Source organism: Gordionus sp. m RMFG-2023, chromosome 4 (assembly GCF_954871325.1).
Source record: "Gordionus sp. m RMFG-2023 chromosome 4, tfGorSpeb1-WG-v2, whole genome shotgun sequence".
Classification (NCBI taxonomy): Eukaryota; Metazoa; Nematomorpha; class Gordioida; order Chordodea; family Parachordodidae; genus Gordionus; species Gordionus sp. m RMFG-2023.
In genome coordinates this window covers 14,411,085-14,434,888 of record NC_088778.1, presented here as the reverse complement: position 1 = coordinate 14,434,888, position 23,804 = coordinate 14,411,085, and the positions used below count along the sequence as shown (strand labels likewise).

General features: G+C 25.2%; 1 protein-coding gene across 1 annotated transcript in view; it reads left to right on the top strand.

The window, feature by feature from the left end:
• Positions 1–4,342: 4,342 nt before the first annotated feature.
• The window catches only part of LOC135928648 (synaptojanin-1-like), a 51,260-nt gene continuing 31,798 nt past the window's right edge, over positions 4,343–23,804 (top strand). Inside the window, exons 1-8 of the mRNA XM_065465103.1 lie at positions 4,343–4,457; positions 4,499–4,585; positions 4,626–4,902; positions 4,947–5,175; positions 18,287–18,435; positions 19,748–19,844; positions 22,345–22,582; positions 23,283–23,353. Of these exons, the coding sequence (XP_065321175.1) occupies positions 4,343–4,457; positions 4,499–4,585; positions 4,626–4,902; positions 4,947–5,175; positions 18,287–18,435; positions 19,748–19,844; positions 22,345–22,582; positions 23,283–23,353 (1,263 nt within the window). The remainder of the gene's footprint in view (positions 4,458–4,498; positions 4,586–4,625; positions 4,903–4,946; positions 5,176–18,286; positions 18,436–19,747; positions 19,845–22,344; positions 22,583–23,282; positions 23,354–23,804) is intronic.

Here is a 23,804-nt window from a genome sequence, read left to right as displayed (position 1 = left end):
ATATTATAAATAAATTTTTTTAAAAAATATAAAATTGAAATAAAGTTTAGTGTCAATTTTTTTTTATAAAATTGGCTTAAAAACTAGTTTCAACTTAAATCCTCATATAATATAAATAGAATAAAAAAATTTTTATTGAAAATTGTAGTGTGTATAAAATATTGACTATAAAATTTTTTAAAGAACAAGTTTTTATAACTTATTATCAAATACATTATACAAAAAATTTATTAAATACTAGAATTATAATGCGATTTTTAAATGTGGGAAACTTGCCAATTCATCAAGAATATCGTTTGTCGTTGCAATCAAATATTTGTGGATATTTAACAGAGCTAACCCATTTAGCCGAGATTTGGAAGTAGTATTTTGTTAATAAGTTTTCAACCTTCTCAATTTGAAAAAAGTTCTTTCATTCGTATATGTAGTAATAGGCAAACTTGCAAAAATATTAAATACCTTCAAAATATTTGGAAATTAAGCCAAGGTTTTCTTATACCGATTGAGCGTATCAATAGCATGCTCAGGTAAAATAATAAACATAGTAAATACTTATACCACGATTCGAATTCACTGATTAAATTGATTTCAGTATCAATATCATAGGAATAAAATTTTGCTTAATATTTAATTTTACCAATAATGGCATCAGAAAACGAAGAAGGGTCTTTAGGTAATAAAATTTGAAAGTTTACCAAATACTTGTTTTTTTCTAAAAATAGTACTTTAATTTGCGATAAAAAAGTATCTAAGAATGATATGAAATTGGATATTTTACAATATTCTATAAGATTTAGTTTTTAATTCAAAGTCTATATAAACATTATGAAATATTTATCTACATTCATTCTTCCTGTTCACATTTTTCTACAAATCAATAATTTGAACCAAATCGAAATTTGGTTTTTATAAATTTCTACATAGTAGTGAGCTATAGGAATATAATTTATTAATGCAACAGTAAGGATAAACTCTGTTTGATATTGAAAAATTTTGACGGGGAAGGGGATGGGGGAGGGGATTTTTATTAGCTTAAAATGATATTTAGGAAAACAGTCAAATTTGCGATGGGGAATAAAATTTTCCCTTCCCCCCCATCTTGGTTACGCGCAGTGGCGTATCCAGAATTTATCTATGGGAGGGGGGGGGAGGGTTTTAAATTTTTTTTGGGGGGGGGCTTCGCCCCTAAACCCTATTTTTAAATTTCGCTTATAATTAGTGTCAAATTACTATTAGTGTTGTTAAACGGCTCTTTTTGAGCCGATTTTTAAAAACTACTAACTTAATATTTTATCCTGAATAATATTAAGCATGCCTGAAGATTTTGTTTGTAGAAGGAACAAAGGTTTGAACATCTATTAGCAAAGTCCATCCCAAGGCTTAGGCAATATTTTTCTGGCTAAAATATTGAGTTAGCCGTTTTTAAAAATCGGCTCAAAACGAGCGGTTTAACAACACTACACTATAGTAGCCAGCATAAATGAAAGAATATTAGTAACAGAATTTTGGCCAAATTTATGATTAATAAGCGACTGGAAACATTATTCTAAAAATTTTATCATTGTTTAATAAATTGTAAATTAAATCATCCAGTGTAGAAAGAAAAAAAAAATTGCCCCCAAACCTTCCATTTTTATGATCGTTCAATATATCTTATTGAGTGTTAAAAATAATTATTTTAATTAAATTTTATAGAATTTCATTATAGATTTTATTTATTGTTAAAATACTATAGTATAAATAACATCCCTTATTTATTTTAATGATAAAATACAATAAAAAAATTTCAAAATGTATAAATTTTATACAGATTATTACAATAAAAATTTATTGTATATAACTCTATTTAAAAAAATATAATTCAATAAAATATAAGTAATTCTTGTACGGTATTTAAAAAAAATACTATTTAACAATTATAATTAATACAAATGAATCAAAATATAAATAATTCATATTGCAAATGCAATACTTTTATAAAAATAGGCAGAGAATCTAAAGTAAAGGTCCTGCAAAGCATTTTTTGGTCTCAAAAATATTCTATTTTATCAAGATTTTCATACCAAAATACGACTTCACAAAGTAACTTATCATGAAATTAAGATTTTCTTAATATCCTCTCGCGTTTCAAGTGTAATCAACAATTCAGACTCAAATGGCAGAAGAAAATAAAAGCTTTTTAAAATAAAATTGTGACTAATAAATCTTTCATTTAATTGAAACAAAAATATATCAATAAGGGGAATAAAATATTTATTTTATGAAAATCCTCAATCGTAGATGCATCAATATTTAAGCGATTGGACTGTCTAAAAACTATTATAGGTTTAAAAATTTTAATCCCAAACATATTAGCGATCTCCTTTACATTCTCGTATATTTCATGAAATTTTCATTCACATTATCTCTGATATTTGTTAATATTTCAACATTATCTTTTGCCCTATTCATAACCTCCCATAAATCCAAATCAATATTTTGTAGCATTTGCTAAAATCATATGTATAATTTAATAAAAAATATACACATTGAATTGATATTAAAAATGTGGCTTCGTAATAGCCTGCAAAAGATTTTCAGCATCTGCGGAATCTTTTACCTTGCTTGATATGTAGGATTCGAGTGCTGCAAAAATAACTTCATATAAGTCGATGAAAAATCTCACTGATTGTTGTCTTTCAATAAATAGTTGAGCAAAATCTTTTTAGTTTTTTTTTTGATTATTTGAATCAATATCATAAACGTTCGGTTAAAAGGCTGCCTCTTCTTGGGTAGAGTGAATAAGTCACAAACCGACGATATTGTTCTTATATTTTGAAAAATATATTAGAATTATAAAAAGATATCTATAATACATATAAAAATCCAATTTTCCAATTAAATTAAAATATTTTTACGTAAACTGTTCCAGATGTCTCGAATTTCGCATGCCTCATATATCATCAAATTTAGGCAATGTGAACTACAGTGAACATATAAAGCGGTGCTATAAAGCTCTCTAATTCTTGACTGCACCCCTTTAACGTGACCACTCATTAGATTTAAATTTAAATCTAGGTCTTGAATGGATGCTAAAATTTTTTGGCTAACGTCTTTGATTTAGTGTCATGTAAGTCAATAAATTGAACAAAGTGTTCCTTCATTTTGAAATCACCTGATTCCATATCAATAAACCTTACTGCTATGGATAATTGCTCTAAGTTATTAACATCCGAAATCTCATCCACCAAAACACTAAAAATGGTGATACTTTCACTTTTGAAGAAATTTCTTTCAATATGAACCTATTGCATATGGCTATTATTTCATTTTGAATACTTGGACTAAGGTAGATTTTTAGCAGAGCTTTCAAAAAGCTTTATATAGCTATCATTATTAAAATTTCAACAATTCCTTAAAATTCCCTTCATTATGAGAAGAGTATGTAAGTGTAAAGAGGCCAGCAGATATTCTATGAGCTCTTAATGCTAAGCCCTGCCTCCTTAACCAAATGATTTCATCAATTATTATAATTATTCTTGCTCTGTTGGTTGTGACAATATTCAAATTTTTTTTATTCAATACATTAGATATTAATATCTTTTGATTCATAGAGATGACTTTTAAAGCATCCGATATCTCACAAGAATTGAGATGGTAAATATTTTATTTCATATAATTTCTAATATATATTTTAAAATCCTGTGATCATGTGATCATTTAAAATTAAAAATTCTTATTTGTTTTTTAAAATATATTTCATTTTGATATGGTATATAAATTTATTTATAAATTGAATCGGTTTTTTAAATAAAATTATTCGCAATAAGAAAAAAATTAAAAAAAAAATTTCAAAAAATTTTCTAAATTTTTTTTAAAAATTAAACAATTTTTATTTCAGACTTATTGGAGGTGGGGTTTTAACCCCCCCCTTGTCTACGCCATTCGTTACGAGCTTGTAATTTATTATATTTTATATAAACTAATAAATATATATTTCTATATGTTCTGGGCTTATATTTTGATATAATCTCTTAATCAATTCCTTATATTTTAATATAAGAAAATATATATTATTAAAATTAGTTTGCTATCTAGCAAAAATATTTTATGAATATATATAAACTAAGAAAACCAGGCCGAAACCCGGGCAAAAACGGGCCGAAGGCCAGCCCAAAATGGTGTCTGGGGGCAAGCCCCCTAAATTTTTGTAATACCCCCTTTAGGAAAATTCTGACTATGCCTATGTCCATGATGTATAATCATCACCTTACCAAAGTTTCTATGAATTTACACTATATTGTCTTTTAAAATGATGATTGACATATTTATGAATGATAAAAATACAAAATATTGACTATTGATGGCTCTAAGAAATAATATAAATTTGTATATTAATGATTCCACTAACTATGGTGCAATTTTAGAATCGAGACAGGGAATTCTATTATTTCAAAATGATTCTATTTTTGAAATAGGTTAATACTTTTAACACTTATATATAAGATAATTTAAATAGATGAATACTTTTTAAAAACCCTGAAACCTCAATATTCAAAATTTTATGAAGGCTATAGTTGCTTGGGATTAATAACATTATCGTTTGGTATTAAAACTATTAAATAACTAATATATTTTTATTCTAGGTAGTAATTTAGCCCAATTCATAATACTGGTTAATAATTGTTCTTCCATTGGTAAAATATTAGACAACGAGATTTATAAAATACTCTCCACAAATTTTATTTGTATTAATTCAAATTTGCAATTTGAAGAAGAGTACAATGGAATATCAGAAATCAAAAAATTTTTGAATTCTGGGTGTTTTTATTTTTCATTTAATATTAAATCCAAACCATTTGACCTGACATTATCTGCAGAGAGTATAAAGCAAAACTTAAATACAGATGATAGATTTTTTTGGTATCTTAAAAATTTGTTTGCAATTATTTATAATTCTTTTATAGGAACAAAATACCATATAGTTATCTATTGCAAAATGGTATAAACAATGGTTATAAGTGGTTTACCCCTATTATATGTGGTTCAATTGATATTAAAACTTGTTATGCCGGTAATAATAAAGCCAAATTATGCCTTATTTCAAGGTTTAGCTGTGAAAGGGCAGGGACAAGGTTTAATGTTAGAGGCATAGATGACAATGGATTTGTAGCAAATTTTGTAGAAACAGAACAAGTTTATTATACAATTTTATACTAGAGGTCTGATAAAACTCACCAAACCCACCTTGAAATGTGATTATTTTTAATTTTTGAATTGGTTCATGCCAAAATTTTATTTTGGGTGGGTTGGGTATCAAAATATTTTTTTACAATTTTAAATTTATTAATGATATCAAATCATTAAACTGATTGTATATTATTATACAATCTGTTCATTTTAATTTATTTTAATAACACTTTGAAAAATATATATTGGATTGTTTGGGTCAGGAATATGGAATTAATTTTATATTTGGGTTCTGTTGGGTCAGGAAAATGTTTTCTACCTATGGGTCAGACTGGTTCAAAAATAATAATTTAAATTACAATACACTTCAAAATAACAATACAATAATTTTATGTGTATTTTTATTATGGTAAATGATCAAAAATTATAATAGGGGAGACCAGGGCTAGTCTGCACAATTTTTGTCAAAATCATTATAGCTCCAAAAATAATGATCATATAAGATCTTACAAAATACTAATAGATACCTTAAACATCTACCTATGAATATATACTGTTATATTTTTTAAATATTTAATAATTATTTCTCTAGAAAGGTTTTAGTAAAAGTCATTTTTTGAACCTAGTAGCCCCAAACCCGCGTTTAATCGGATCATCGATGGGGCTAGTCGAATCAAGTGGTTTATTAGGCTTCTTATGAGACAAAAAATATTATTTCAGATTAATATATAACTATGATACTTTATTTATATAATATTCTATTTATAATTATAACAAATAAAATAACAATCTTTTTTGACAGAGAACCACTCTACATTGAAACCAATCTTCAAAATTATAAAAACTTTTATAATCCTGTTTACAAATAATACACACATCTTTTATTAATGTTTATTTTTTATTAATAATAAATTTACTCAAAATTTAGCTAATTCTATATTTAAATATATAACATCATTTGATTTTATTATCAGGCTAAATATAATCTGATAATTAAAATGTTCATATCCAATAAAATGAATTAATTTGAATCATATAATATTGTCAATTAAAATAGATATATATATATAAATATTTGTTTGTTAGATATAACATTTTAAATATATTATTATTATCAGGCTAAAATTTATATGCTAAAATGTTCATATCTAATAAAATATATTAATTTGAATCATATTATATGTCAATTAAAAAATATATATTATATTTGTTTGCTAGATATAATTAATTTAAATAATTAATCTTATTATTAGGCTAAAATTTATATATGCAATATATATAATATCTGTGGCAATATATAATATATTATCACAATATGTATACGAAGATTTTAGTTTGCAAGGTATTTATTTAGGTCTGATATTATATTAAAATTGAAATGTATTATGAAAAATCAATCACATTAATAAATTTATATAATAATAATTATTTATTTATAAAATATTATAATTTAACCTGTAATAAATGGTATTTTTCTTAATGAGATATCATTTTCATACAGTTTTATAGTTTCTTCATAATCTTTTTTAGTAAAAATTTTACTATTTTGAATTTTGCATATATATTTGGGTACCATAATAATATAATAAAAATTGACTGATTGCGCTGACTAGCCACGATTCTACTAACCTCAATGGTGGTAATATTACTAATTTGATCTTAACATATATTTAAGCATTATATATCAATCTGAAACTTTCCCAAATATTAAAATAGATATTTAACTTTCATATAATGTTCATTTTGTCATGTTTAAACTTTTAATTTTTTAATATAATCTAATAATATTAAGTGAAAATATTGTAATTTACGAAAAACATTCATAATGGATAAAAATTTAAATAGCTATATATTATAAATTATTTTCATCCCCAATTATGGATATTATAGAATTCTATTTTAGAACTAAATTTCAATTTTTAATCTTAACTGGTTTTAAAATAAAATCTTTTGAACCGATAAGCCCCTTGCGCCGGCTAGCCCTGGTCCTACTAATATATATGTCTGATATCTAAATTTTATTTTATTTATTGATTTTTAATTATTCCTATGTTTTATATTAAAAAATTAGTAAGCATAATATCTTAATTTTTAAAATTTTGTTAGTAGAATTCTGACCAGGCCTTGTTGTCTGGACCATAAAATTTCACAATTTCAAGCTTAAAATTTTTCTTTTAAATCCTGAGAATGGTTGAGTAAAAAAAATAAACTCAAAATTTATCAATTAATAAGTTGTGAAAGTATACATAAATGTACATTTAACATTCATTTGCATATTTTTAATTTCTTTTTAAATTAACTAAACTATTAAAATTATGATATGTGATATAAACATTTTCTCCCTCTGCTTGTGGATACAACAGAGCTATGCTAAGTTTTCCTCAAATACATCAAACTGGATATTTAATTTAGTGGGAGAAAAATGAGGGCCTTTCACATGTTTGTGGGCAAGCAGCACATACTTGTATGTGCATTAGTCCTAGGACTATTGCTTTAACATCTGTGGGCTGATTAAAAGGGAATGGGCAGAAAAACACGGCCCACACCCATGAATTGCATATGTATTTAATTACTTTATAGACAAGGGGAGGATCGATTTTAATTTTAAAGTACATTGTATTTGATTTAAAATAAAAATAGAAAAGCTAGTGTCAATGAAATATAAGTCAGAGAATAAGTGAAATAAAAAGATTAAACCCTGTATCAAGGAAGAGTTTAAGGGCTATTTAGATAATCTGATTTGATTTTTAGTAGTTTGTTTTTATTCAATTTCAGGAACTGTTTTTCATTTAGGTTTAAATCCATTATGCCTTTCAAAGCTCTGTAGAACCATAATGTTTTATACTTGCGATATGTTTTCTCATTAAAGGAGTATAACCAATTAATGGCATCGATAACCAGACTATTGTTGCTATTGTTCCTCAAAATGTGGGCAAAGAAGGTAAGGCGCTTCTTTTTTAATGTCACATGTAATTGTTTGTGGTTTAACCTCTTCCAAAGGTTTTCATTCGAAATAATATTTGGGAAATGCCGTTTATATTCTTAGACATTTATTTACGAACGTTGCAATTTTCTGGCCTCTGTCTTGGTAATCTCCCATATGTCTCCGCCATAAAGGAGAATTGGAATGAAGGTTGAATTAAAAATTCGGAGTCTTATAAATACAGATAAAATTTATAAAAAGTTACCCTGCCATTTTGTATACGGATTTTAAGTTCCTCTTTGCAACTGCCTCTATTGTCAATGGTTACACCAAGATATTTAAAAGATTTCACCACCTTGACCATGACCATCTTGCCCCCTCCAAGATATTTAAAAGATTTTACCACCTTGACCATCTTGCCCCCTCTAGAGGGGGTGCATGAGACGAGAGCATTATCACTGTTTTATCAAAATTTATGTCCTGGCCAGTCTTAAGACTGAAGGAATTTAGTATAAATATCAAATTATGAATTTCTTCCAAACTTTTTGTAATCATCACTACATAATCCGTGTAGCATGACACCCTATAACACAAATGATTAGACCTTAGTTCTAAAAGATTAGCAGTTCCCAACTTGTCTTTTATAAATCTATAAAATAATAATAATAACTAAGTACTAATAAACATCTATTTTATCTTTCATACTTTGGCCTATATATAAATTAGCCTGAAATGTCAAAAATTCTGTAAGAAAATCAGATAAAAATAATTCAATTATTTTTTACGGAGTTTTAGCATTTCGGATTTTTTTCAGCCCATGAGTTTATTAAAGTCAATAGGTGGATCGAGGTCATTTTTCCAATATGTGGGATTATATAATAAATTTACAAGGCGCAAATTATCTTCTTAGGCAGAGGATTCATCAATATAATCTGAACTAATATCATTTTCATCAGCTGACGCCATTCTGCATAGTGGGTTTCATTGAAATCCATTATAAATTATATAATTATTAAAGATAGGAGGCATTATATATATATTGAAGTAATATATGTACAAAATGTTACAATATCAAATAGAATACTTTTAGAATATCCGTTTGGGAAAATCTGGAAAAAAATACAAAAATGTTTGTACTATTATGAAAAAATTTGAATGGTGGGTTATATTTTGGAGGTTCCACGTCATTACAGAGAAACCATTACAGAGAATGTATTTTACAGAGAAACTTTTATAGAGAAAACAAAAATAGAGAATGCACTTATAGCGAAAACAATTATAGAGAATGTCGTTTATAGAGAAAATTTTATAGAGAAAGTTTTATATAGAGAATGACGTTTATAGAGAATGCACTTATAGAGAAAACAATTATAGAGAATGTCGTTTATAGAGAATAATTTTATAGAGAATAATTTTATAGAGAATAATTTTATAGAGAATAATTTTATAGAGAATAATTTTATAGAGAATAATTTTATAGAGAATAATTTTATAGAGAATAATTTTATAGAGAATAATTTTATAGAGAATAATTTTATAGAGAATAATTTTATAGAGAATAATTTTATAGAGAATAATTTTATAGAGAATAATTTTATAGAGAATAATTTTATAGAGAATAATTTTATAGAGAATAATTTTATAGAGAATAATTTTATAGAGAATAATTTTATAGAGAATAATTTTATAGAGAATAATTTTATAGAGAATAATTTTATAGAGAATAATTTTATAGAGAATAATTTTATAGAGAATAATTTTATAGAGAATAATTATATAGAGAATAATTTTATAGAGAATAATTTTACAGAGAATGATTTTACAGAGAATGATTTTACAGAGAATGATTTTATAGAGAATGATTTTACAGAGAATGTCGTTTATAGAGAATAATTTTATAGAGAATAATTTTATAGAGAATAATTTTATAGAGAATAATTTTATAGAGAATAATTTTATAGAGAATAATTTTACAGAGAATGATTTTACAGAGAATGATTTTATAGAGAATGATTTTACAGAGAATTATTTTATAATGAATGTATTTTATAGAATTATTTTATAAAGAATGTATTTTATAGGGAATTATTTTATAGAGAATTATTTTATAATGAATGCATTTTATAGAATTATTTTATAAAGAATATTATTTTATAGAGAATTATTTTATAAAGAATTTTATTTAAGAATATGATATTTTATAAAAAATATATATAGTCATAGGAAAAAAAATTACAGTATTTGACATAATATTATATATTAGAATCACCTTATATAAGAGAATAATTGGGTAGTTTTTGAATTATTACAATCGGTACAGAAAATTATTTGTTTATCTTTGCACAAGGCTTTTCGATTATTAGATAAATTAATGGTAGAACAAAATTTTGTCATGATTTGTAATGAAAATCATAAAATCATATACTAAAGAATATAAAAATTTTTTTCAAGTTTAAATTTATTATTTAATTATATTTATCTAAATTAAGTAACTAGTTACTTTTGGCAGTTACTTTCTAAAAAATGTAGCCAGCTAAAGTTACGATTTTGTAATAAATATTTTTTAGCTAAAGTGTAGCTAGTTAATGGTAACCACTTAATTTGACAAAACTAATGTAGAGATTTTCATTTATAAGCTTTTTTTATCTTCAGCAAAATTTATTTAGTTCTACTTATATTATTATTCTTTCTAAAAATTTTCAATTATAGATGAGACACACCGATAATCCATTCTCAAGTTAAAAGTTATTTGCCACTAAGAGATAAACAAATTTTGACATGATTTGTAAGGAATTTTACGAAATTTATTTTTTAAAGATAAGAATACAAAATAAAATATATAGTGTTGTTAAAAGTTACTTTGGAAATGTGACTTAAAGAATATGTTTAATACTATTTGTATATGAAGTTTTTATAAGATAAACCTTGATAATATACTGAGCTTAGCAATATTTATTTCGAAATATCAAATAAATTTTTATTCATAAAAAATCCAAATAAACTTAGTATAAATAATATACCAATATAGAAAATACAATTATATGATTAAATTAAACATTTAAATTTAAATTATGGGATAAAGCCCTTAAATAATTCAGCATGGTTCTCGAATAAAAATCTTCAACAATTAGAAAAATCCTTTTGGATCTTTCGCGATATTCTTTCTTTGACAGCGGAGCCAATAGTCCTAAAGAATGTTGTTCCAATTTGTAACAATTCAGGCTATCTTCGTCTTTGAGAGCTAAAAATTATAATCCTAAAATTTATAATATAATATAATTACTAACTCTTTATAAATTTCCAGATCGTTGGATGATGGGAACTTATATGAGACGAAAAACTTCTATGCCAGTCCTCTACTGAATTATTTGTATTCGGTTCACGAGATAGTGTCGATTCGTAGCAATTCCATAGAGAAATGCTAAATATTGGCGACTTCCTCTCCATCGTTATCATTTTTACAATCCACGTCTCTTCAAAGTATTCTATCAAGGGGGAGAGAATATCCCTATTTTTTTGATAAAATTTAGAGTCATATAATTCCTCGAATCCATGAATTACATCCTCAATTGGTACATATACCAGTGACATTAACATTTTTATGTGCATAGCAAAATTTTATGTACATAGCAAAATTTGTTTTGATTTTGTATGCATTGCAAATTAGCTGATTTTTTGAACCGTGCGCCATATGCATTGATACATATGAAATAGGCATCCGCGCAAAAGTAACTGGTTACTTAATTTATATATATATTTCAATAAATATAATTAAATAATAAATTTAAATTTGTAAATTTTTTAAACATTCTTTTACTATATGATTTAAATCTTAGCCAATGAATTTATAGAATATAAATATATTCGATTTAACGTAATTTAATCGATTCGGCTAGCCCTGAATCTACTATCCACTAAAAATAATTGTAACTAGTGGCTAGTTATATTTAAAAAAAGAAAACTATTAACTGTAACTTGTTATATTTTCCCACATTTAACTACTAACTTAACTAGTTGCATTACATTGCCAAAGTAACTTTTAACAACACTCTCTATTTTATTTTGTATTATCTTTAAAAAAAAATTTCGTAAAATTCCTTACAAATCATGAAAAATTTTTATTCTACCATTAATTCATCTAATAATCGAAAAACATCGCTAATATTTAAAATTATGTAAAATACTATAACTTTTTTTTCCTATGACTATATATAACATTTTTTTATAAAATAATCATATCTTTAAGTAAAATTCTTTATAAAATAATTCTCTATAAAATACATTCTTTATAAAATAATTCTCTATAAAATACATTTTTTATAAAATAATTCTCTATAAAATACTCTTTATAAAATAATTCTCTATAAAATCATTCTATGTATAAAATTATTCTCTATAAAATCATTCTCTATTAAATCATTCTCTGTAAAATCATTCTCTAAAAATTAATCTCTATAAAATCATTCTTTATAAAATAATTCTCTGTATAATCATTCTCTATATACGACATTCTCTATAATTGTTTTCTCTATAAAAAATTCTCTGTAAAATACATTCTCTATAAAATAATTCTTTATAATCGACATTCTCTATAATTGTTTTCTCTGTAATGGTTTCTCTGTAATGGTTTCTCTGTAATGGTTTCTCTGTAATGGTTTCTCTGTAATGACGCGATACCTATTTTGGACTAGCTAGAATGAAGGGTTAATTAATCAAATTAAATTTTTTTAAAGAAATTAGGCTTAAAAATTACATATTCAGACCAGAGAAATAAATTTTAAAAATATCCGAGCTGGCTTATTTGGCTTATTCGATCTCTCCACTATTTAATTTTGTGTCCTCTTCTTGTCTTATTGGGATTGTTGGTGATATTTAAATTAATATTTTTATATAAATATTGTCTTATGCAAATTAGAAGAATTATTACGATATTATGTGATATTGGTTAATTTCATAATATAGACTAGTAAATGAGGATATTTCGAAGATGTTAATTTTAAAAGAAAGTTTTATATTTTTTTATGATTTGAGATTTTGTCGTTCACCACTTTTTAATTTTAAAAGAATTTTTTTAATTTTTTTTTATAAATTTTACTTTTTAATTTTTTTTTATAAATTTTACTTTTTAATTTTTTTTTATAAATTTTACTTTTTAATTTAATTTTTTTATTATATAATTTTTATTATGTTATTGTAAGTGTATAACAACTTAAAATAAAAGGATTAGTAAATTATGATTTATATCATGGATATAAACCCTTCGACAAAAAAAAAGGGTTCGGGTTCAGTAATGAAATTTAGAAAGGGTCCGGGTTTGGGTCCGAGTTCAGGGAACATAAAAAAATGACTCTAAATAAGACTTTTTTTTTCATTCATTTATTATACTTCAATATATACACATTCATAATTTACAAATAAAAAATTTTAAAATAAAATAATTTATATTTTAAAAGTTTTATTCAATCGCACAATTATAATATCTTCTAAAATATCATCCTTGAGATTTCCACGTAAATTCGATATTTCAAAAATGAAAATCCACGTTCTACGCTTATCTAAAATAGATAGTTATCTTTATATTACATAAATTATTGTACTTGTGTCGCCGGTACAGCCGTGACAATTCTAGACAAGATATATAATTCTGGATATATTATTGAAGAATTTCTTCCCAGAATTTTAAAATATTTGTATCCTTATTTATTCTCTTAACTTATGAGAACTTTTCTACTAAAGATGCAATAGGAATTTTTTGATCCTCCTTTTTATCTGATGATAATTTGATTTTTTTCCCTCTATCTAAGAGTAAGATTTCAAGATCATCAATGTTGCTATCATTATCATTATTATCACTCAACCAGTAGGTATTATTGTTGTAGCCTCCAATATATTGTAAATAATGGAGTTTCGCGTATGCCATAAATCCTTAAGATGGTCTTTTACTATTTGTTTTTGCTCAATACTCAATAAAACTTGATATCGAGGGTCTAAATAAATATATAGAAGCGTATAAACACTATTTTGCAAATATTATTGCTCTCGAATTTTCATGTTTTCTATTATTTCATATGAAAATGGACTAGTAAATCTTTCTAAATCTAATCGGCATCTAATCCATATGCCATAAAAATCAGTTAAACCTAATTGTTCTGATCGTAATTTTAATGTTGTTTTTTTTAAAGTAAATAATACACTAGTAAGGTCTTTTATTTGGCATCAATCATCTTCCTACAAAATGACTTCACATGCTCCATAATAAAATCATTACAGAAATCTTTCAAACTTAATAATCTTTTTAGCATCATACAAATTGAGGACCAACGTGTTGTGCAATCTAATATTGCCATTGATCTTTTCATTGATTTTAATATTCTTACAATTGTGGGAGTTCTTAAATATTTTGCAACATCTCTTGCTTTATCAATGATAGTTTTAAAGTGATTATTTTTTAGGCAGTTTAATAGCCAATTGTAGAGTATGGACTGCACATCTGATGCAATATAATTTATAGGAAATCTATTAATAAATTTACATGATAAAGTATTATTACCTATACTAGAAAATAATTAATGATATCAATCTCTAAATAAAATGGAAGTCCAAGAGGAAAATTGAAATAAAAACGCGAAGATAGAATAAATGATTCCACGAAAAAAACGTTAATAAAATTTAAAAAATTTATATTTTTTTTGAAAAATATATTTTTATTAAAAATTTTTTTTTATGATATCTAGAACCATTGGACCCTCCACTTTTAAGGGGTTCGGTTCGGGTACAGACAAAATGCGAGGGTTCAGGGCCCGGATTCGGGTTCACAGTCCTGATTTATATATCCTTTTATGTTTATTTATATAATAAAAAAAATTTAAATTAAATGATTAATTACAAATTTAAAAAAAATTTGATTAATTCCAAAAATTTACGAAGTATAATTAAATTTTACATTATTGCATAAGATATATATAAACAAAGAAGGTCTAGATTATAATATTTTCTCTCCTTATTTATAAAAATTTGAATACACACATAGTTTAAATATTACTTTGCTAAAGTTAGACGATTTACTTTTTATAAATTACTAATTTATACATAAAACTATTCTAAAAAAATAAATAACTTTTATGAGAAATATTTGCATTCATTTAAATTCAATAAAAATAAGACAATATTTGCATGACTTGAGACCATCTTACAACAGGGATAACTAGTGTTGTTAAATGGCTCATTTGAGCTGATTTTTAAATACGGCTAACTCAATATTTTATCCAGAAAAATATTACACATGTCTGAAGATTTTGATCACAGATGGTACAAAGGTTTGGACATCTATTAGCTTTATCTCAAGGTTTAGGCAATATTTTTCCTTCTAAAATATTTAAAATTGGCTCAAATCGAGCCGTTTAACAACACTAGGGATAACATATATAAAGTTTTATTATTTTTTTTGCAGATTGACTTCTCTTAAGATTTTTTTAAGCTCAATGTATGCTCTTTATTGTTTATAATTTAATAAAGTATAGTTTTGAAGCAACTCTCAGCAGGTTAGTATTATCAGTCCTAACTAGCTGTATTATAACGACTAGCTTGATTTAACTGGAAATATTGATAGTATACCGAAAAGGCATTCGCACTTATAATATTTAAAAAATATTTATATTAAAAATAATTTATTAATTTCGCGCAACTTTTTAATTCAAAATATCGAAATATTTTATTTCATTAGAATCATATATTAATATAAAAAGGTTGTATAAAATAAAAAATAGGAGAAAATATAAATTAATGATCTGCATTGGGCTTAATTTTCCAAGCCCGGCTAGGCCCAAAATATTAAAAAAAAATTCGTCCGGCCTGACCCGACCCAGCCCGAACATAAATTAACGGGCCGGGCTGTGATTTGCAGATCTCTAGTATAAATGTCAGGGGCTTTTATTAAACCATTCCTCGTTGAGGGTGGGTAATAATTTTCGAAAGATATAAATGTAATGCGTTGCCAGCGAGTCCGGTCATTTAGATATTGTATGCCGAGATTTGTGAGAAGCATTTTTATCCAGCACTTCAGGTAAAATGTAATTTTTACGTTTTTTTGGACAGGTTAAGTGTTAGATACTTTAGCATATAATGATATTATATCATCATTTTGAGGGTTAAACTCCCAATAAATATTTTTTCATTAGAGATGTATTATATAATATCATTTTTTGGTACTATTAGCAGTAATGTTAAAAAATTTTCATCATTGAAATATTTTTTTTGACATAATTGATATTTTGTTGGGTTTACTTAATTCAATAATTTCTTTATGGTATTTTTCTATTCCGTCAAGGAGTAAAATTTCATTAAATTTTTAGACATATTTTTTTATATGATAAATTTATTTAAAGGATAGGTCTGTTATTTTATATATAAAAATTTCAAAGATAGATAATAAAAACTGATTATTATTTGGACTTGTTCCTCATTTAAAAATAGATTTCATAATATCTTAAATTTGAGACTTTAAGTATTTACTGATCTGATTAAAAGTTATCAATGTAATAATTTTTTGCGTAGGTATGGTAAAAACGTATATTTTGACTACAAAATTCGCAGCATACGTGGTCAGGCACGTAGCCGTGGAGGGGGGCAAAAAATGCAGACAATGTATATTTTCTTAAAAACTTTGCCTATAAGGTAATGACCTATTTTACGAAGTTAGATGATCCTATTATGAGTGCCCTTAATAAAATGGCCTGAAAAAGACTTCTTTTCAGAAGAAGGCGCATTCTAGGGAACTCAATTTTTGTATTAAAATATATAAAGAAATTATACTAGTATTTTATGCAATCTCTTTTTAAAAAATGATATTGATTTATTATATATCATAGGATGAATTTTATTTGATTGTTATGCGCCTTTATGAATATGTTATTCGCATATCTTGACTACCAAATACTGATGAAATTATTTAAAAATCAGCTCAATCACAAAGGGGATTGTATATATTTTTTAGAATATTTTGTATATTAATCCTCAATATTTGATTTTTTGAAAATATAATTTAACGGCAAAACCAAATTTAGCCGAAAATATCCTCAGTCTCAAGGTTATATGCCGGTTATATATATAATAATTTATAACATTTTTATGAATAAAATTGTATTTTATATTTGATAGATTTACAGATTATTTAGGTATTAATAATTGCCAATTTTTTAGCTACTAGTCGTAATAAATTCACAATATGGAATACTCTGTGGCCCTCTAAACGAGGTCGCAAAGGCACTGTTCATCAAACCCCCCCCCCCCCCCCCTCACACTCTCAAATATTAGAACTTTCGCTCATCGAGCATAGAAATGAAATACGGTTCTTCAATACTATATCGCAATAAAAATGTTAAAATATATGAGAATAACCATTTATTTATATATTACATTGTGATTTCGTACTCAAAATGCAAGAGATCTTTTTTTTTTAAATGCTCTCCTGGACAATTTCTTAAAAATATAGAACACTATAATACTTAGCCGACGGTTTAATAAATTGTTTTCATTAGTCTCCTCATTCATTTAAAAAAAATATTCTGGGCTTATGAGCAAAATCTTTAGGCTTGCATAATATTTTTCGGATAAAATATTGATTTAGCCGTTTTTAAAAATCGGCTTAAATTGAGCCGTTTAACAACACAAGTTGAATTGAATATATTTTACCATAGAAATATTTTCTAAGAATCGAAAAAATGGAAATAGGAAATATAAGTGAATGAATATGATATATTGTTCTATGATCACAATTTTTAAATATATTGTAATTATTTTTAATTTTTATAGATAATAATGACGATTTAAAATATTCAGTTTTATAAAATATTCACCCCGGTTTGGGTTTTTAAAAATAGTTTTTTAGGCCCGGCCCTGATATTTTTTAAAAAAGCCGGGCCCGGCCTGCAGATTTTTACATCTTATTAGATATATCGATAGGATGTGACCATGCTATCTATAAAATAAACGATTCATTTTCTTTACAAAATCGTTAAAAATTTGAAAAGAGCACTTATTATTTTTTTAAATTTAAAAACGAATCTTATCGATATATTTATTTTTATTTAATATAAAACGGAATAATGTCGAACATTAAAAAAAAATTTCCGGTCTCTTTTTCGAAAATAATAAATTGAAATAATAATTTAAATCTAATTTATAACTATTTATTAGGTCATATATTTAGACGATGAAATAGTTAGCTCATTTGTTCAAATTAGAGGATCAGTTCCTCTTTTCTGGGAACAAACTGGGATTCAAGTGGGCGCTCACAAAATCCAATTATCAAGAGGATTTGAAGCGTCTCGTCCCGCTTATGAAAGGTAAATTTCTATATTTTTAAATAATATTTTCCTTTTTCTTACAAAAGACAATTAAGTTTGATTAATAAAAATCCTAAATTTTAAGTATTTATTATCTACGGTCGGAGTTGCGCAGTAAAGCTAAATAATACTTGTATTTAAGATACGATCCCTTAGTACTTTCTATATTTTTGACATTTTTAATAAGATTATATTTGTATCTAAATACGTTATTTTCAAAGGAATCTTTTTCATTTCAGGGATATTATGTGTTAGTGTCCTAGAGATATTTATGAAAAAAATTCTAAATAATTGAAAATTTTTGAGATAGTTTCAATTTATATGGAATTAATCTTTCAGCTCGTTGAAATAATCAATATATTGTGTTCTTTGAAAATAAATTATATTAAATTTTATTAACTATCTTAATATAAGAAATATTAATCATAATTTTTAAAAATTTTGTCAAAAGATACAAGTATCTTTTTGATATTTTGAATTAGATACTGATTTATAAAAAGATTCATGTATCTTTCTTATATTTTGCATCTTTCTGATATTTTAAATAGAATACTTATATCTGTATTGAGGATACACTTTCTTTATAAAAAATATTTATCGAAATCTTTTTTTTAAATGACCTGTCCAATTAGTGTATTTAAAATCTGCTTATGTTTTCTCAAATTTTAAGTATTTGATTTTGGGTCTCATAAATGTTATAGCATTTACAAAGCTTCTTAGGTGTTAAAAAATATACTTTACGAAATATTTAAATCTAATTTTCTTTTAAATTTATTATTATTTTTATTGATTTCTGATCAAAATATCTTCCGGTAAAATGAAAAAAGAAATTTTTTTATTATATAAACTTCCTTCTTTTATATTTTTACTTTTGAACCCCTTTTATATCTTTTCTCGAGGGATTGGATATTTGAAAAGGTGAAACCCGGGAAACATTGTAAAATTATCTAACTACTCCTTTCCGGGATCCAAACTCAAAACTCTAATAAAGAAAAAAGTTATAGTTATACTGTAATACCAGTTATCGGAAAAACAATAAATCTGGTTTTTGATTTCAAAATAATGTTTTTGGTTATTTTTAATATTTTTTTTTCCAAGACTTGCCATTATACCCATAAAATCGCATTCCTTTTCATAAAATTTTAAAATGAAGCATTTTCTTATTTACTATATTATATTTAAATAATTTCAGTGAAAATTTAAAAAAAAATTGCTTTTAGTTTATAAAAATTGTTTTTGAGTCGAGTACTATAAAAGTTTAATTATGTATTATATATTATAATTATAAATTATTATTTAAAAAAACATATAGGCACATGCATTTAATAAAAACTTTATACCAAAACATAATAATACTCAATTTATTGGGCAATAAAGAAGGGGAAAAATTACTCAGTGAAACCTACCAGGTTTGTAATCTCATAATTTTTTTTATCATACATTCAAAAGCAATAACTTTAGTTCTACATAATGTTGTTAAAAAACCTATTCGATTTTTAAAAATGGCTCGATTAAGATTATAACCATTAATATTCAGCCTGGTGATTTTGCTCATAGATGCCAGAAAGGCTTGGACTTATATTTACCACATCTCGAGGCTTACACCATATTATTTTAGCTAAAATATAAATCGGGTCATTTTTAAATATCGACAATCGTGTTTTCGCAATTTTATTTGCAAAAGTAAAAAAAAAACGCAAATGGAATCATAATTGTTATTTTGCAAATCATTTTTATTTAGCAGCGACCACTTTCCCTCAAAAAAAAAATAACTGCGAATATAATTGCGATTACTTCTGCTAGGACTTAGGCTTAAAAAGATGACATTTTTGTTCATCCCCCTAAAATAAATTTTAAAATTATAACTTCCTTTTTAAAAATTTTAACTTGCTATTCAACTCGCCCATGGCCTGTTTTTTTTAAGATCTAGGTCCATGACTTTTTTGATTTTAATGATGATGTGTAATATGCTATGCTTTATATCCTAATACATGTTATAATAATACGCACTAAATAAAATAGCCATAAGCGTTTTAAAAAATAAATGTTTTAACTTATATATAAAAAATCGATCATAAATCATCATTACGCGGGACCCCTTAGGATTTGTATGAAATTTTGTATACAAACTAAGATATACATAATTAAAGCAGTATTCAAGACATCATTGCTCTTATATCTTGGAGATATCAAGGGTTAAAATATGAAAAATGATTTATTTTTACGCTTATCAATTGCCATTCGATCAAAGATTTGCGAAAAACTACAGAATTATAAATAATGATTCTTATATTTAAATAATATTATTATTTATTTTTTCACCCTGCGGTCCATCCAAACCCATTCTAAAGTTTAAAATCCTTGTCAAAAATAATGAGTTTCTCCGATTTTTATTAAATTTTAAGCAAATGCTACTAAGACCAATCTATGGAATGCCAAGCTTTTGCCTTCATGGCTGAGATCCAATTATTTTATACAGATACAGATTGATCTTACTGACAATTGCATAATTTTATAAAGACAAGGAATTTGAACTTTAGATTGGAGTTAAATTGGCCACATTAAGAAAGTTAAAATATTTGAAAGGAAAATAATGTATACACCTTCTTTTGACATTGCAGAGTTGTTAACGCTCCTTTTTAAAAATAGCTATCTCCCGCTCCCGCTACTACATTAAAGGAGCTAGCTTCCGCTTAAAGTAACGGAGCGCCACTCCATAACCTCTCCTTTGATTTAGAAGGTACAAGAAACAAAATCATATTTTTTATCAAAAGGTTTTATTTATATTAAATGATCTATCAAAATATTTATAATCTTTTATTAACCTTTAAAAGTAATAAATTTTCTAAATTAGAATCTAAAATACATCCATGCTTCTCTCCCCTATGACCTGTTTTGCAATACTAAATAAGCGCTCCACAGGAGCACTAGAGGGAAACGGGGTATTGTATTTTATAAAGATATTTTTTAATTCAGGTATAAAAAAGGAGGTTGAACAAGTAATGAGAAAATTGAAATAAATATTAAAATATATTTAAAAAAGCATCATATCTAACAACCTAGGCTCAACTATAATGAATTGCCCAAAAATAATTATAACCATTTTAAAAAAAAATTATTCAAAAATAAAAAAAAATATAGATATCATTTTGTATTTAAAAGAAAGGTTTTTTTTACTTTTAAATGCTTTTTTAGATTGAAGCTGCTCGCTTTTGAAAATGAAATACTTTTACTTATCCACAAAAGGCATTTTGCCCTTAAATTTGTTGGATCATTTGGATCAACATCTTTTAGAAGTTTAAAATATTTTTTTCTATGATCTCTAAATCCATAATATCTAAAACTATTTTTTATTATATATCTATAAAATGAATATTAATATAATATGACTTACAAGATTTTCCAAAAAATTTTCAATAGAAAAATGAAAAACTTGATGTTTAATATTTAAAATGATTAGATGAAAAACCAATTTAAAACTCGGCTCAACATTTATTAATGGATAAATTTAAATAAAATAAAATTTCATTTTTATTGAATTTTAATTAACCGCTCCAGCCCTAAAAGGAGCTAGCTCTCGCTACTCAATTTTAAAAAGGAGGGCGCTCCAGATGTTTTTGAAAAAATGTAGCGGCGCGCTCCTTAACAACTCTGGACATTAGAATCATTATTTATAATCTTGTAGTTTTAGTATATATTTAATTAAATGGCAATAAGCGTAAAAATACCCCGATATCTCCAAAAAGTTAGCTTGCTAAAATTCAAATGCTGCTTTAGTTACAGTACCTTAAATTATATACAAAATTTTGGATGAGAATCGTGATCGATTATACATAGAATGACTTATACCCATGATTTTTTCTAAGAGTGCTTTATCATTTATAAATAAATAAAATACTATTTTCTTAGCATCTTCACAAAATATCTTCTTTCCACGATATTATTCCGATGGTCCAATTCGATTACCACGCCAATTGTCGCAACATTAAAAATGCGGCCCAAAATTTGTCAAATTTATGGGAACAAAATCTATTACCCTCCCTCATAAAACTCAAAAATTCTCATTCTAGTGATTATAAAGGAATGTTTTTCCTGAGTCACGGTACCAGTGAAGGGACCAGTAAAGCAAATAGCTTCGATCAAAATGGTTTGAAAAATATTTTTTTGTTATCTTAGATTTTTTTAAAACTTAATTGCAAAGTGTAAAAGATGCATTTTACAATAAACGCAATATCGCCCGTCCTATTTTTCTATTCTGAATAACGCTTATATGATAATGTCTAACAATGCTTCTAGTTAAAATTAGAATATAATGTTTACCAGAGACCAGCTAAATCGAGTAGCGATCTCCGTGACTTAACCTTTTATAAGTGGGAATTAGGTAATATATCTCAAACTCAGAAATATTTATTTTATTCTCTATTTTAATATAATGCATTAAATTCAAATATTTTATAATGACTCTGTAGTAATTTAATGATGTTTATCTGTTCTAATTTTTTTAAGGAAAACTTTTCTAGTTTTTCTAAATTGTTATATTAAATCAGGAAAAAAATGGAAGAATTAGAAAGGGAAATATAATATTCAATTTGCCTCTTGTTATGGCTCAGGCAGCGGGTCTGCCCTGCAGGACTCTAATGTATGCTAATAGTAGTTACATTTTATCTGGAAAATATAGTTTTTTATATTAAATGATAGGATCATTATATTCATATTTTCAAAGATTTTCAGGTCTTGTTTTAACTTTTATTTGCAAATATGTAAATGAAATTAATAATTTATTATGAAAAATATGCGATGATTATATGTTTCAAGTTGTACAATTTATTTTGAAAAAAATAAAATAGTTGTTTTCAGATCAAATTGTGTAGATTGTATTGATAGAACGAATGCCACTCAAACCTATATTGCCAGAAAAGTATAATTTTTTTTATTTTTATTTTTGTAATTTACTATTTGATCAAGCCAATGTTGATAATTTTTAAAGCCATTTTTAACCATTCTAAAAATAAATGATTGTATTTGAGCACGCTCCTAAATAATATTCATACTTTAATTTTTTATATAATATGTATTCATCAAGCATATAATATACTCAATTTATACGTTATTAAAAATATTATGATTAATAATATAATATTAATATGCAATTTAAATCCTAATGTAAACGAACATAATGATGAAAATACAAATTTAACCGAGCCATTATGGACAATAATATATATTTTTTAAAAAAATTTAAAATAAAAAATTGATTATTGAGTATTAAATTTAATAAATACGAGAATTTTGTCCTGGCTAATTAAGTTGATAAAACATAATTTGCCTTTAGAATGCCTGTTGCTATCCTTTGTCTTAAATCAAAGCCT